This window comes from Podarcis raffonei, chromosome Z, assembly GCF_027172205.1.
Source record: "Podarcis raffonei isolate rPodRaf1 chromosome Z, rPodRaf1.pri, whole genome shotgun sequence".
NCBI classification, from domain to species: Eukaryota; Metazoa; Chordata; class Lepidosauria; order Squamata; family Lacertidae; genus Podarcis; species Podarcis raffonei.
In genome coordinates this window covers 17,800,545-17,814,411 of record NC_070621.1, presented here as the reverse complement: position 1 = coordinate 17,814,411, position 13,867 = coordinate 17,800,545, and the positions used below count along the sequence as shown (strand labels likewise).

The following is a 13,867-nucleotide window of genomic DNA, read 5'->3' as shown; positions in this document are numbered from 1 at the left end:
AGTAATTCCTTTCAAAGCACCATGCTCCAGTCGAAAGGAATAACTCCTTTTGATAATACAGATGATATTGCAACATTTTTCTCTTTGTGGTCAATTAAGACATCAATCGTTAAAGCCTGTCCAATGATCCCAGCTAGTTCAAATATCTAAACCACAGTAAGATAATATTAAGCATTTCCAACAAAGACACTGAGACTACTGAGCGTCTGCCAATGGATTCCAATGAGTACTCAAAATTCTAAAAAAAGCCACAGCAAAATATGTCACTTTAAATGCAGTGGTCCATGAAATCCCTAAAAGCAATCAATTTTTTTGTGATTCTTCTTTGGAATGGGGTTGGACTAGAGGATCCTTCGGGGGCCTTCCAACTCTAGGATTCTGTGATTCTATGAAACATTTAAAAGCCTCTTGAAATAAAGGTCTTCCATAGGTGTCTAATGGGTAAGGAGGGCAGGATATTGCTGGCTCTCCTTGAAGTTGGCATCCCCTGATATGAAGGGAGGCTCCTAAGGCTGCACATTGTGAAGTCATCAGGCCCTGGACAAACTACCTTCGGGGACGTATCTCCCTGACATTCTGAACCTTTGATTGACCCCTGAAGAGCCCCTGAGGTCCCTCGAAACATGGTTTGAAAGCTCTCCCTGGATTCCTGAACCCTCCTGAAATAGGCCACTTCCTGGAATGCAAGGAGATGGTGGCCACAGGCAACTCTTGGCTCACTCCATTACGCTTTGGGTGTTGTTTGCCTTGCTAACTGTTGCTGCCACTCAGTGTTTGAAACCCTGGGACTGTGTGACCCTTAACAAGCACTGTCACTTCAGCCAGGGATTAATCTTCCTTATGTTGGGGAAGCTGTGGAAGGTCAGTACCCCCAGGGCTTGTCTTGGAAAAGTCTCCATCCCTCTGACTTAATCTGAACTGACAGGGCAGAAAGTGTGTTTGGGCGGGGGGGGGGGAGATGGAGGAGGTGGGAGACTATGAAAAGAAGTGGTATGTGCGCGCGCACCCCCCCCCATGCACACATTCTAAAGATACAGTAGGGCAAAGGCTGCCAACATGGTGCCCTCCAGATTGTGCAGACAGCAATTCCCATCATCCCTGATGGGAGTTGTAGTCCAAAACATGTGGAGAAGGACAAGTTGTTGAAGGCTGCATTACAGTCTTAGAGCAAGAGCTGCCAACATTTCTTCCCAGTGTCTCTGCATGAGATGCTGACTTTGGGGGAAGGTTATCCCAGAGCACTGACAATATGCGGCAGCGTCCTGTGAAGGCAGGTTCTTCCTCTTTTTCTTGGGACAAAAATAATCACCAAGGACTCCGCTCTCAAATATGTATGCACTGCAGGGGAGAGGCAAAGATTAGATCAGGCTTCCTCAACCTCAGCCCTCCAGATGTTTTGAGACTACAATTATCCCTGACTACAGGTCCTGCTAGCTAGGGATCATGGGAGTTGTAGGCCAAAAACATCTGGAGGGCCGAGGCTGAGGAAGCCTGGATTAGAGCCTGTCAAAGTTTGCAGAGGGACTCAAAGGGCAGCCTGTTCTCTGCATGAGTGCTCGGGCTCACAAGTGTGCCTGTTTAATTTATTTCTGGTGGTACACATACACACAACGGTACAGAAAACAAACGTGCTGCTCTCCTTCCTCAGCCTTACACCATCTGCCGCCCTCTCCTGCCCACCAGGGGATTTGCAGCACCGTGACCAAGGGCTCCCTTCTGCTCAGCGATTGTATTTCTCACAATGGCAAACCTTAAAACACCCCTTAACATTCTACGCAGGTCATCACAAGCTGCCAGTGGGGAAGCTCACATGCAAGTGTGGTGAGAGACACCACCCTGCTGCAGGTGTTTTCTGCATGAAATTTCGGCGGTGCCATGTAAAATGCAAAGCAGCCCCTGTTGCAGTGTGCACGTTTTGGGGACTGGATTTTTTTAAAATTATTATTATTTTACATTTATTGTGTCTCACTTTTTATCCAAGTTGCTCAAGTCAGCATTATGTCCCATCCCCCCTGTTCTTCCCTCACAAACAACCCTGTAAGGTAGACTGGGCTGAAAGAGAGAAAGTGAAACAGTGATTGGTGCAAGATCACCCTGTGAGCACCTGTCAGGCTGAGTGCAGGGCTTGAACCCTGGTATGTCCTGACTCCTAGTCCCAGCCCTTTAACCACCGCACAAATTTCATCAATTTTGAACTGCGCCACAGTGAAAGCACCACAGCTCCATTCAAGAGGACCCTGTGACTAAGAATTCCCATGGAAATGGGAGCAGCAATTGCTGACGTTTGCTTATTCATCCCATGTCTAGAACAGAGATCAATCCATCAAATATAATCAGCATTTGCTGTTCTTGCTACTTTCAGTTCGCAAATGATACATAATTGATTATGTGTCGTCCCCCCAATTGGGTTGCATTAAATGAAGTTCACCATGCCCATAAATGTCAATGAGTCTACTCTGAGCAGGATTAGCACTGGACACCATTCATTGCACTTCCTTTGTCACTGAAATCCGTGGGGTGCAGTAACGTAATGATGACATAACTTAAGTAATTAGTATATGAAGCCCATGACAACCTGGGTCCAGTTCACCTCTAAGAGCACCTTACCTTCTGTGTACCCACTTGGCTGCTTTGATCAGAACTGGCCCTGTTATAGGGACCATGTAATACCCATCCCAAATTTGTAAGAAATTGAGCTTTTAGTGCAGCAGCACCTATACTTTGGAACTCCCTGCCTAGTGACACCAGGCAGGTGCTTTTGCCTGCACTCTTTCGGGTACCCGCTGAAAACATTTTTGCTCATAGACAAACATACCCAGATGTTTAGGAAGTTTGTGTGAGTTTTGATCTGTTTTTAGTCTGTTGCTATTTTAACTTTTTGAAAGTTTTAAATCATCATTTTTTTCTTGATAATTTGTTTCATCTTTTTGTAAACCGGATGATGCTTTTTTAAAAAAAAAACAGTTCTATGGTGTGTTAAATAACTAAATAATCAATCAATCAATCAATCAATCAATCGTGCAAATGGTATAAGTTACATAATTTTGCTACAGCAGGCAGTGAGGTGAATAGGAAGATGCTCTGCAACTGATTGGAATCAGTGTTGCATACAAAATAGAAAACAATGCAGCCTTTGCCCCCACCTGTGGCCATCCCTGCAGCATTGCAATGGATTCTGGGGGGTGGCATCTTCTAGGCACAGTGTCTTGGAATAGACCTTCTCTGAACTGATCTTTTGAAAAATATATGAATGGGGCAGTCCCAAAGCCAGTGTATGCGTGCCTGTCCACCACTGTTTCTTATTGTGTTGACGGCTCTCAGCTGATTCTGCCAGATCACAATGTTACAGCCAGCTGTGTGTGTGTGTGTGTGTGTGTGTGTGTGTGTGTGTGTGTGTTTCATTTTTTCAGGACCTGGCCATGTATATAAACGAAGTCAAGCGGGACAAGGAGACGTTAAAGAAAATAAGTGAATTTCAGAGTTCCATAGAAAACTTGGTGAGATAAAATTCTGGTGACCTTCTGAATGCTGTTCCCCTAAAAAATAAATTGAGGGTCTAGTCCTCATAGTTCTGAATAGAGGGATGGATTAAATAGGAACAAAGGAAGCAGCTGCCTTATGCTGAGTCAGACTCTTGGTCCCTCTAGCTCAGTGTTGCACACACTGACTGGCAGCAATGGCTCTCCAGGGTTTCAGGAAGGGGCATTCCTAACCCTACCTGGAGGTGCACCTGGGGATTGGACTTTGGACCTTCTGCATGTAAAGTAGTTGCTCTTCCACTGAGCTGTGACCCTTCCCAGAAACATAGGAAGCTGCCTTCTATTAGTCAGACCCTCAACCCACCTAGCAAAATATTGTCTATATTGACTGCCCAGTGCCTTGACATTCCCAGGCCTCTCTGGAAACCTTCTCCTTGCAAGGTAGGCTTGCCACAAAGCTGCAGCCCTTTCCAGCATAAAAACACAACCTATAAACAGAACAAAAACAAGCAGAACCAACAGCAGCTAAAAGCGAAGAGCAGCAGCTTTAATAACAGATCACACACCACAGAAGGTTGGGAGCCATGGGATTTATAAACAGCAGATCAGGAGCTTCTCTGACCCTGTTTTCTTTCTCCTGCTAGCCTTAACCAGGATTCCCTTCTTAAGCAAGATTTGAAGTCAAGATCTGAGGCTGCTCCTGAGTATTTTGATAGTTATTGTTTCCGAGCACAATTCAAAGTGTTGGTGCTGACCTTTAGAGCCCTAAACGGCCTCAGCCCAGTATACCTGAAGGAGCGTCTCCACCCCCATCATCCAGCCCGTACAGTGAGGTCCAGCTCCGAGGGCCTTCTGGCGGTTCCCTCACTGCGAGAAGTGAGGTTACAGGAAACCAGGCAGAGGGCCTTCTCGGGGGTGGTGCCCGCCCTATCGAACGCCCTCCCATCAGATGTCAAGGAGATAATCAACTATCTGACTTTTAAAAGACATCTGAAGGCAGCCCTGTTTAGGGAAGTTTTTAATGTTTGATGCTTTATTGTGTTTTTAATATTCTGTTGGGAGCCGCCCAGAGTGGCTGGGGAGGCCCGGCCAGATGGGTGAGGTATAAGTAATTTATTATTATTATTATTATTATTGTTGTTATTATTATTATTATTAGGTTTTTGTTTTTCCCCTCTCTCAACACTTTCCTGTGTTACCCCACAGCCAGTGAAACTGGAAGAATATGGGAGGCCCAAAATAGACGGTGAACTGAAGGTCCGTTCAATAGTGAACCATACGAAGCAGGATAGGTGAGCAAGCGAGAGAAGGGCAGAACAAGCAGGTGGCTTCTGCTCACCAAATAAGGCTGGGAACTCTGGTTTGCTAAGGATGCTGGGAATTGTAGTGCAATAAGTGTAAACTACACTTCCCTGAGTTCTTTGAGGAAGCCACAACTATGAAAAGTGGCATAAATATGCTTTAAATGGATGATGTGGATGTAACATTCCCGGACTACCTTGGAAGGGATGGGAAGAGAGTGACACTCAAAATTACTTTAATGCTGTTGAAAAATGTGTTTTTCAAGCCTTGGCTTTGTATCTTTTCTTTGGTGTGGGGGCAGGTACTTGTTTTTATTTGACAAAGTGGTGATCGTCTGCAAACGAAAAGGCTACAACTATGAGCAGAAGGATATCATCGAGCTGTTCTGCTACAAGATGACGGATGACCCGATGAACAATAAAGATATAAAGAAGGTTGTTGTTATTATTGATGATGATGATTACTCACCATCCCAATCTCTTAAGTGGTGAGAGACCCCAGGGGTTCCAGGCACTTACCCAGGTTATGTTTCCTTGCAATGAGGGTTAGCTGAGACTGCGGTTGCCCTTGGGATATATGGTTTCATTTACACATCTGTACAACCTGATCATAGGATGGAGGGGCTCACATTAGTGCTTTTCCATTAGTCACAGCTTTGGCTCCAGCACAGAGCAAGCAGGTCTCTGTGTATCCAGCCTCCAGCCTGCTTTCAGCTCAGCTCTCACAGCCCACCCTGGCTCTTGTTCACTTACCTAACAACAAGGAGTGGATGGTGAAGGAAAGACCCACGCCTTAGCCAGAGGGGCACCATCACTTAGTTGGGGCTTTTGCAACCAACAAGCTCCTCCTTTGGGGTGCTAATGGGAACACTTAAGTAGCCAGCTAAGGTCATTGTCTTACAAAGAAACTTCTCTCACTACTTCGTCAAACTCCTCTACTGGATTCTAATCCTCACTGGGTACAGGAATTGGAAGGGAGTCAGGGCATTCTCCAGACTGACCCCCCAAACCCACATTATAAGCATTTGCATTCCTATTCTGTCCTTCCAGAAGAGCCCAGGGAGACAAACACCAAAATGTTAAAACAATACAATTAAAAAATAAAATTAAAACATTTATGAAATTTTTACAAACCTCTAAAAGCAATCATATTACCCTGATTATTTTAGGGTTGCCAGGAACAGTCTTTTCAACTAGACCTGGGTGAAAACGAATATTTTAAAATCCCTCTGAAAGCCAATAGCAAGGGAATCAAGCACATTTTGCCAGTGAGGCCATTCTATAAACAGGGAGGGGGCAGCATCGAAAAGACCCCATGACTGGAATCCCTGGTGATGGTATCATGGAAAGAGCTTCCCTTGCCTAGTAGGGTCCTGAAATGGTTAGTTTTAACAGGTGGGCTGGGTTTAGTAACCATTTGGGGCAGAACGCTCCTCCGTATTTTTGATCAGATCTAAGAATGTAAAAATTCCCTGACCTCAAATTCAAAATGTGGCCAATGGAGGACTTCTGATGTGGGTATGTGCCCATCCTAGTTCCTTGCCTCTTGATCATCTATATTTTGGGGTGCAGGGCTTGGTTGGCAGGAGGTTGAGTCTTCCCTGCTCCTGGAAGCCAATCTCTCTTTTTAAAACATGGGTGAGCTGGACCCTGGAGCCTCTTTTTAACAAACTGTGTCTCTGCTTTCCCCTCTCATGCTTCTCAGTTGCATGGAAAAATGGTAAGCTGCGTCCACACATTCAGATTCAATTTTTATCTTATCGCTGTAACACGTCAATAAGGGACAATTTGTAAGGAAGGAAGGAGGGCAGATGGGGGCTGGCTGAGGGCAGGCTGAGGTTGGCGGGACAACACTCCCCATTTGCCCTGATTGGACCAGACTTCATTGCGAGGAACCATTTTGATTGCTTTAGCATCCACTGCTCTCTCTTGTTTCCCTTGGTAGTGGTCGTACGGTTTCTACCTCACTCACCTCCAAGGCAAGCAGGGCTTCCAGTTCTTCTGCAAGACAGAAGACATGAAAAGGAAGTGGATGGAGCAGTTCGAAATGGCCATGTGAGTATTGGGGCACTTAAAAGAGGAGGCTTGACAGCCACCATGTTGGCACATATCAAAGAAAACACCGGCAAAACTCCAGAGCCAGTAAAAGACCCGACAATAGGCAACATTGAGGCAGTTTGACATTACATAGTTTTATTTCCTGTTCTATATATTTTTAAGGGAAGGGTTTTAAAAGCGGGTGCCACCAGTCTTTCGGTCCTGCAACCCCAGAGCGGATGTCCCAGGATCTCCCTGTCCAATGTTTCTATGGGATTTGTCATTTGAATTGTTGTTAGAACGTCAGACTTGGACCTGGGAGAGACTAGGGTTCAAATCCCCACTTGGCCACAAAGCTCATCTTGGGCCAATCACTGCCTCTCAGCCTAACCTACCTCACAGAGTTGTTCTTGTGAGGATTAAATGGGGAGGGAAAGAACCTTGTACACCACTGTGTGCACTTCCTTGAGCTTCTTGAAGAAAAGGAGAAGAATAAATGCAACTAAAATAAATAAATACATTTTTAATTTAGAAATTTAGAAAACAAAATAATTTAAATGGTGAGTTTCTCAGGGAACTTTGGGTTCGTGATCCTCAGGGTGCCCACAGAAGCTTCCTGAATAAGTTGGAAAAGTGTGCAGTGTTATTGAAGCTGATCAGGATATTCCTGAGAACTAAAAATAAACATCAGCTGTTTTCGTTTTCCCTTTGAATCAGGTCGAACATCAAGCCGGAAAAAGCCATGGCAAACAACCACAATTTCCAGATGTACACCTTTGATAAGACGACAAATTGTAAAGCATGCAAGATGTTTCTCAGGTGAAAGGGGACCCTTCTGCTGGAAAGTGTCTATCCAGACCAGCGGTGGGCGGGAGGTGGTTTGGCATCTGCTGGCAGATCTCTGGATGATTTGCAACAGAGCGGCTAGGCTTGCAGACTCCCAGTGGTTCAACAATGGCAGTGACCAAATGACTTGGGGATGGGCCACAGCTGAGTGGCAGAGCAGCTGCTTTGCATGCAGAAGTTCCCAGGTTCAATTCCCAGAAACATCTCCAGGTAGGGCTAGGATTGTCCCCTGCCTAAAATCCTGCAGTACTGAGCTAAATAGACTTAATATGGCCTGACTCCATTTAAGACTGGAATCGTATTTTATTTTGAGGGAAAGGATGCATGGTGGTAGATTGTCAGTTTTGCATCCAGTAGAACCCAGGTTCATTCTCCAATGGCATCTCCAGGTAAGGCTGAGAAATAGCCCTGCCTGAAATCCTGGAGAGCCTCTGCCAGTCAGAGTAGACAGTACTGAGCAATACCAATAGTCTGACTTTGTATAAGGCATCTTTCTCTGCTCTATCCTTGGAGAAGGGGAAACACCTAAAACGAATGCAGGTAAATTGGTTTGGTGTGGGGAAGCTTGTACATGAGAAGTATCTGGTCATGTGTCTCTGCTGATGGTGGGGGAAGTTACAAGAAGGGGGATTCCATCTAAACCTAAAGAAGGACCTTCTGATGATAAGAGCCATTCAACAGTGGACGAGACTCCCTTGGAAAGTGGTGAACTCTTCCTAACTGGAGGTTTTTAACAGAGGTTAACAGAGGGCTTGGGCGCTGTGGGTTAAACCACAGAGCCTAGGACTTGCCGATCAGAAGGTCAGTGGTCCGAATCCCCATGACGGGGTGAGCTCCCGTTGCTCGGTCTCAGCTCCTGCCAACCTAGCAGTTCAAAAGCACATCAGAGTGCCAGTAGATAAATAGGTACTGCTCCAGCGGGAAGGTAAATGGCATTTCTGTGTGCTGCTCTGGTTTGCCAGAAGCGGCTTAGTCATGCTGGCCACATGACTCGGAAGCTGTATGCCGGCTCCCTTGGCCAATAAAGCGAGATGAGCGCCGCAACCCCAGAGCTGGCCACGACTGGTCCCTTTACCTTTACCGTTACCTTAACAGCGAGTTATTCAGCTGTGATTCCTAACCCTCCCCAACTCCTCTTTCCACAGAGGGACCTTCTACCAGGGTTATCAGTGTGTGAAATGCAAAGTTGGCGCTCACAAGGAATGCTTGGAAGTCATTCCCCCCTGCAAAATTAGTAAGTTTCTCCTATGCGGAAGCTCCCGTGTGGTTTGCCTCAATGATTCGTCAGTCCCTAATGTGGTACGTGAGTGCAATGGCACCCGTAATGTCCTCTCTTGGTGCCCACAAAGCCTCAGAGCAGCCACCCCAGGCAATGGTTGTGAAGGGCCTTCTTGGTGACTGCTCCCAGACTTTGGAACTCCCTCTCTAGAGAAGTTAGATTGGCTCCCTTTTTGTTGTTCTCCTGCCAGCAGCAGGTGAAGACTGTTTTATTCTCTCAGGCTTTTTGGGACTATTATTATTATTATTATTATTATTATTATTATTATTATTATTATTATTATTATTAAAGGAAAGGGCTTTGAAATAGTGCTGTGCTGTTTTTATCTGTATTTAAATATATTTGATGTTTATATTGTATTCTGTTAAATGAGTTTCATTCCTTTTTAACAATTATCTTTCATATGCTTTTAGCTTTTCGTATTCTGTTTGTGTTCCTTTAATTTGTGTATGTCATTTTTGAGTCCTAGTCTGGGAAAAGGGAGGGGTGTAAGTAAAGTAAGTAAGCCCACAGTGTAAACTGAAATGTGGAGCTTCCTGCTCAAGCTAATCAGAATTTTCATTTCATTTCTCCCCAACCCACCCAAATCTTCAGGTTCACCTGCAGACCAGGTAAGATCCATCACTTCTTTTTGCCTTCTCTCCAGGAAAGGATGTTTCTATCTGTTGGTTGCAACTGCCTGTTATTTCATTTCCTTTGTGCACTGGCATCACTTGGCAATGGAGATTGGGACGGGAGCAGTCGGTCACTCCTGCAAAGTCACTGCCACATACTGGGAAAGTTGAGGTGACGACAGGGAGGGCAGTTCTGTCCAAGTGTGGGAGCAGAAGCAGCAGATTGGCTCTGCTGACAGGCACACCCAGTGCCAGCCTACCTGATGCCTTTTCTCTTTGCTCTGATGGAGGACAGAGAAAGCAAGGCAAAATGTGGGAAAACCTCTGGCTTTTGCATAGCTGAATTTCGTCCACCTGTACTTTGTTTGCCCCCCCCTTTTTTGCCTCCTGTGCCCACTTTTTATTTTAGCCCCACTCACCACTAGCATGCAGCCCCTAGGAAATGCTCCCAGATTGAAAAGGCCCCCCCCCCGTATTAAGCAAGAGTTAACTTTTTGTTTCTTGACAAGGTTTGTACCTGTTTTGCGATACTTTTTTTTTTTAAACTCTCGGAGGGAAGACAGAGGAAGAGTGCGAACTGTTGTTACAGCAAGCAGGATGTTTTGTGGCCCAGAAAGAATCATATACAATGGTACCTCGGGTTAAGTACTTAATTCGTTCCGGAGGTCCGTTCTTAACCTGAAACTGTTCTTAACCTGAAGCACCACTTTAGCTAATGGGGCCTCCTGCTGCCGCCACGCCGCCGGAGCACGATTTTTGTTCTCATCCTGAAGCAAAGTTCTTAACCCGAGGTACTATTTCTGGGTTAGCAAAGTCTGTAACCTGAAGCGTATGTAACCTGAAGCGTATGTAACCCGAGGTACCACTGTACAATTTTGAAATCTCTCTCTCTCTCTCTCTTTCTGTCTGTCTGTCTGTCTGTCTCCAGGATTCATTGAATATGGGTAAGCTTGCTATTTTCTCTTTATTATTATTACTGCTGGTGCTTTTTCTTTTTTTCTCAAAATACTCCTGCTGCTTAGTGAGATGAGGAACAGTAAACTGCAGAACAGATCAGCTGCATCCCTGGTGTGTGTCTCAGAGCATGGGTGAATGGTCTGCATTACCCTGAGTCACACCACTTGCCCATCAAGCTCAGTATTGCCTACACTAACAGCAGCAGTTCTCCAGGGTTTCAGGCAAGGGACTCTTTCCCAGCCTTGTCTGGAGCTGCCAGTGGAGCTTGAACCAGGGACCTTCTGCATGCCAAGCAGGTATTCTGCCACTGAGCTAGGGACTTTCCACTAAAAATAAATGAGGTTCATGTCCTCATTGTTCTGAATAAGGGTAGAATTAAATACTAGCATTATACCCCAAGAGTTGGTCTATCTAATTCAGTATTGTCAACACTGACTGGCAGCATCTCTCCAGGGTTTCAGACAGGAGATATTCCCAGCCTTACCTGGAGATGCTGCTAGGGATTGAACCTGGGACTTTCTGTATGCAAAGCAGCTGCTCTATTCTCCCCTTAAAGTGATAGTCTAGTCCTCATTGTTTCTGAGTAAAAGGCAGGATTAAACAGAAGAGGCTGGGTTGTTTTTTTAAAAAGAATATAAGCTCAAGGGCAGAGACTGATTTATTTATTTCTAGTTGATCTGTAGGCTGCTCTGGGAATCTTTATTATTCATTGGCCAAATAGTGAAAAGGGGAAATGCTTTAAATAAATGAGGCTGCCCCAAAGCAATATCAGCCTTCGATTCCCCCATATAACAGCAAAGTCAACAGATAAAAAACTTTGGCTTTTAGAAGACATCTAAAGGCAGCCTTGCATAGCAAATTTTTAATGTTTGATGTTTTATTTTTCTGGAAGCCCCCCAGAGTGTCTGGGGCAACCCAGTCAGATGAGTGGATGATGATGATGATGATGATGATTACATTTTGATAGAAGTTCATTCACTGACTTAATTGCTTCCAACTTCAGCATAGCTTCTCCTTCCTTCTGTCTACATGCAGGTCCCAAAATGGTGGCAGTCCAGAACTACCATGGCAACCCAGCTCCCCCAGGGAAGCCCGTCTTGACATTTCAAACGGGAGAAGTTATTGAGCTCCTCCGAGGGGACCCAGAGTCACAGTGGTGGGAGGTGAGTGCTGGGAGGCCCTCTGGAAACATCCAGGAGATCTTAGGTGAAGATGGGGCACAAGTTCAGCCATTGCATCCAATGGAACTGATTTGCAACTCCAGACTTCTCTGTATGGCCCCCATAAGTCTCCCCAGGCCACACCCTCCTTGAGCATTTTTGCTTGGCTGGAAAGCTTTCTTGATTTCTGACATTACTCTTCCTTGAGGGGGGACCTCAAGGGTACCAATGCACCCATGGGTGTTATGTTGGACGCTTCAGAACAGTGGCCTCTTGGGCAACTTGGATGGCTAGCATAATTCCCCAGCCCTTGCCCCAGCAGCCTGCTTGCACTGCGGCCTTCTCCTGGTCCTGCTTCTCCTGGTCCATGTTAACTGAAGCTATGACTCTCTGAGGCCAAAAGCACCCCCTATGACTCTGCCCTATGACTCTTTTTTAAAAAAAATTTATTTAATCATTTTTTTCAATACAAACAACAACCACAAAAAATACATACAACAAAAACCACAATAACACTAATAACACAATTTAACATTTCAGATTTGAGTACTGATATACCTATGACTACACCTTTTTAACAATATTTCCCCACCTCTCCTCCCCCTACTTCCCACCACTGTCCGCCTTATCGCTTAAATATTCCTTCCAGATTTCTTCATATTTATCCATTCTTAATTTGTATCGGCATGCAATTCGTTTGTATGTAGCTAGTCTGTCCATATGATCAATCCATGTGCCCAATGGAATCTTTTGCGGCTCTTCCGATTCATCAAAACAAATTTTTTTGCTTCTAATATGGCACAATGCATCCATATTTTTTTTTACCCCTTGTAATCTCCCACATTTCCAGTATATAATTTAGAATTAAATTCAATTCCCCTAAATAACAATTTCTTTTTATTACTCTTGCTGTGACTCTGCCCTATGACTCTTTTTCTCGTCTTTGTTTGCAGGGAAGGCTAATATTGTCGAAGAAGTCTGGTTATTTCCCCAGCTCGTCAGTTAAACCCTGCCCAGTGGATGCCAGAGTAAGGAGACAGGAATGTTAGCAGAATCAGTTAACTTCTGCAGATGGGAGAAAAGTCTTGATAGATCTTTATTTAGAAAACTGGACAAAACCAGTGTATAATTTGAGAAAAAACAAATCAAGAGGTTTTGTGTTTCTTGGTCTGGAGACATTCAGCCAAACATACGGGGGTGGCAGGGGGAGGCATGGAAATAAGCCAATCAGCATGCATGCTACTAGCCATGATGAGTATAATACCAGTTGCTCGGAATTTTCAAATGGTGAGAGATTGTGTTGTGTTCAGGTCCTGCTTGTGGGCACCTGGATGGTGACTATGAAAACAGGATGGGCTCCCTGTGGCCTGATCCAGCTGCAGGCCTCTTATGTTCACTTAAGGGCACAGTTATGTTGCTAATATATTGTCCAATGTGGCCAATTTCATCTTCCTCACAGCTAATAACTCATTAACTTACACACTTATACATGGTCCATGAACTCCCTTGGAAGGTGCTGGGCTCTCCTTTATTTGAGGTTTTTAAGCAGAAGCTGGACGGCTATCTCTCAGTTATTCTTTAACTGTGATTCCTGCATTCCAGGGGGTTGGACTAGATGACTCCTGGGGTCCCTTCCAACTATACAATGCTGTGATTCATAAAAAAACAACCACCCACTGTTTGCCTTCTTAGGATGCCACTGCTTGCGTAACTCTTTTCTGCTCTGCTTTCTGCAGCCTCCTAACAGCCGGCCCCCATCACGAGAGATGGATTACTCTGCCTATCCTTGGTGAGTTCTAGTGTTCAAATCAGGCATGCATTACCAGGAGACCTAAAGGTGGATGCTCATGGCTTTTGTCTGGTATACCTTGGAGTAGCCAAAGTGTTTCTGGAATCCAACTTCCATTGTCGCCTGACAATTGCCATGCCAGCTGGGACTGATTAAAACTTATTTATTCAGAATTAGACAAGCTAACGGGGAGAATTTGGAACCGGCGAGACCAGAGATTTACCAAGGACTGGAATAAATTTACAGAGTATATTAAGAATATATGTGAAGGTCAATTAACGTTTGTAGGTTTTCAAGAAGCTCTGTGATAATAATGGAAAGAAATATTGTTTTATAATAATTGTTAAGATTAATTTGGTTAAAAAAAACAAAACAATATAGATGCAAGAAATGTGAATAACTGTG

General features: G+C 44.8%; 1 protein-coding gene across 5 annotated transcripts in view; it reads left to right on the top strand.

Moving 5' to 3' along the window:
- VAV2 (vav guanine nucleotide exchange factor 2) overlaps nucleotides 1-13,867 on the top strand; it is a 151,974-nt gene that overhangs the window by 127,753 nt on the left and 10,354 nt on the right. For 4 of the 5 annotated variants that reach the window (XM_053374210.1, XM_053374211.1, XM_053374212.1 and 1 more), the window contains 11 exons: nucleotides 3,411-3,497; nucleotides 4,686-4,771; nucleotides 5,083-5,215; nucleotides 6,726-6,835; nucleotides 7,535-7,636; nucleotides 8,809-8,897; nucleotides 9,537-9,553; nucleotides 10,485-10,500; nucleotides 11,549-11,676; nucleotides 12,627-12,701; nucleotides 13,410-13,462. In XM_053374210.1, coding sequence (XP_053230185.1) covers nucleotides 3,411-3,497; nucleotides 4,686-4,771; nucleotides 5,083-5,215; nucleotides 6,726-6,835; nucleotides 7,535-7,636; nucleotides 8,809-8,897; nucleotides 9,537-9,553; nucleotides 10,485-10,500; nucleotides 11,549-11,676; nucleotides 12,627-12,701; nucleotides 13,410-13,462 — 896 coding nt within the window. The remainder of the gene's footprint in view (nucleotides 1-3,410; nucleotides 3,498-4,685; nucleotides 4,772-5,082; nucleotides 5,216-6,725; nucleotides 6,836-7,534; nucleotides 7,637-8,808; nucleotides 8,898-9,536; nucleotides 9,554-10,484; nucleotides 10,501-11,548; nucleotides 11,677-12,626; nucleotides 12,702-13,409; nucleotides 13,463-13,867) is intronic. The other variant, XM_053374213.1, reaches the window with a different exon arrangement.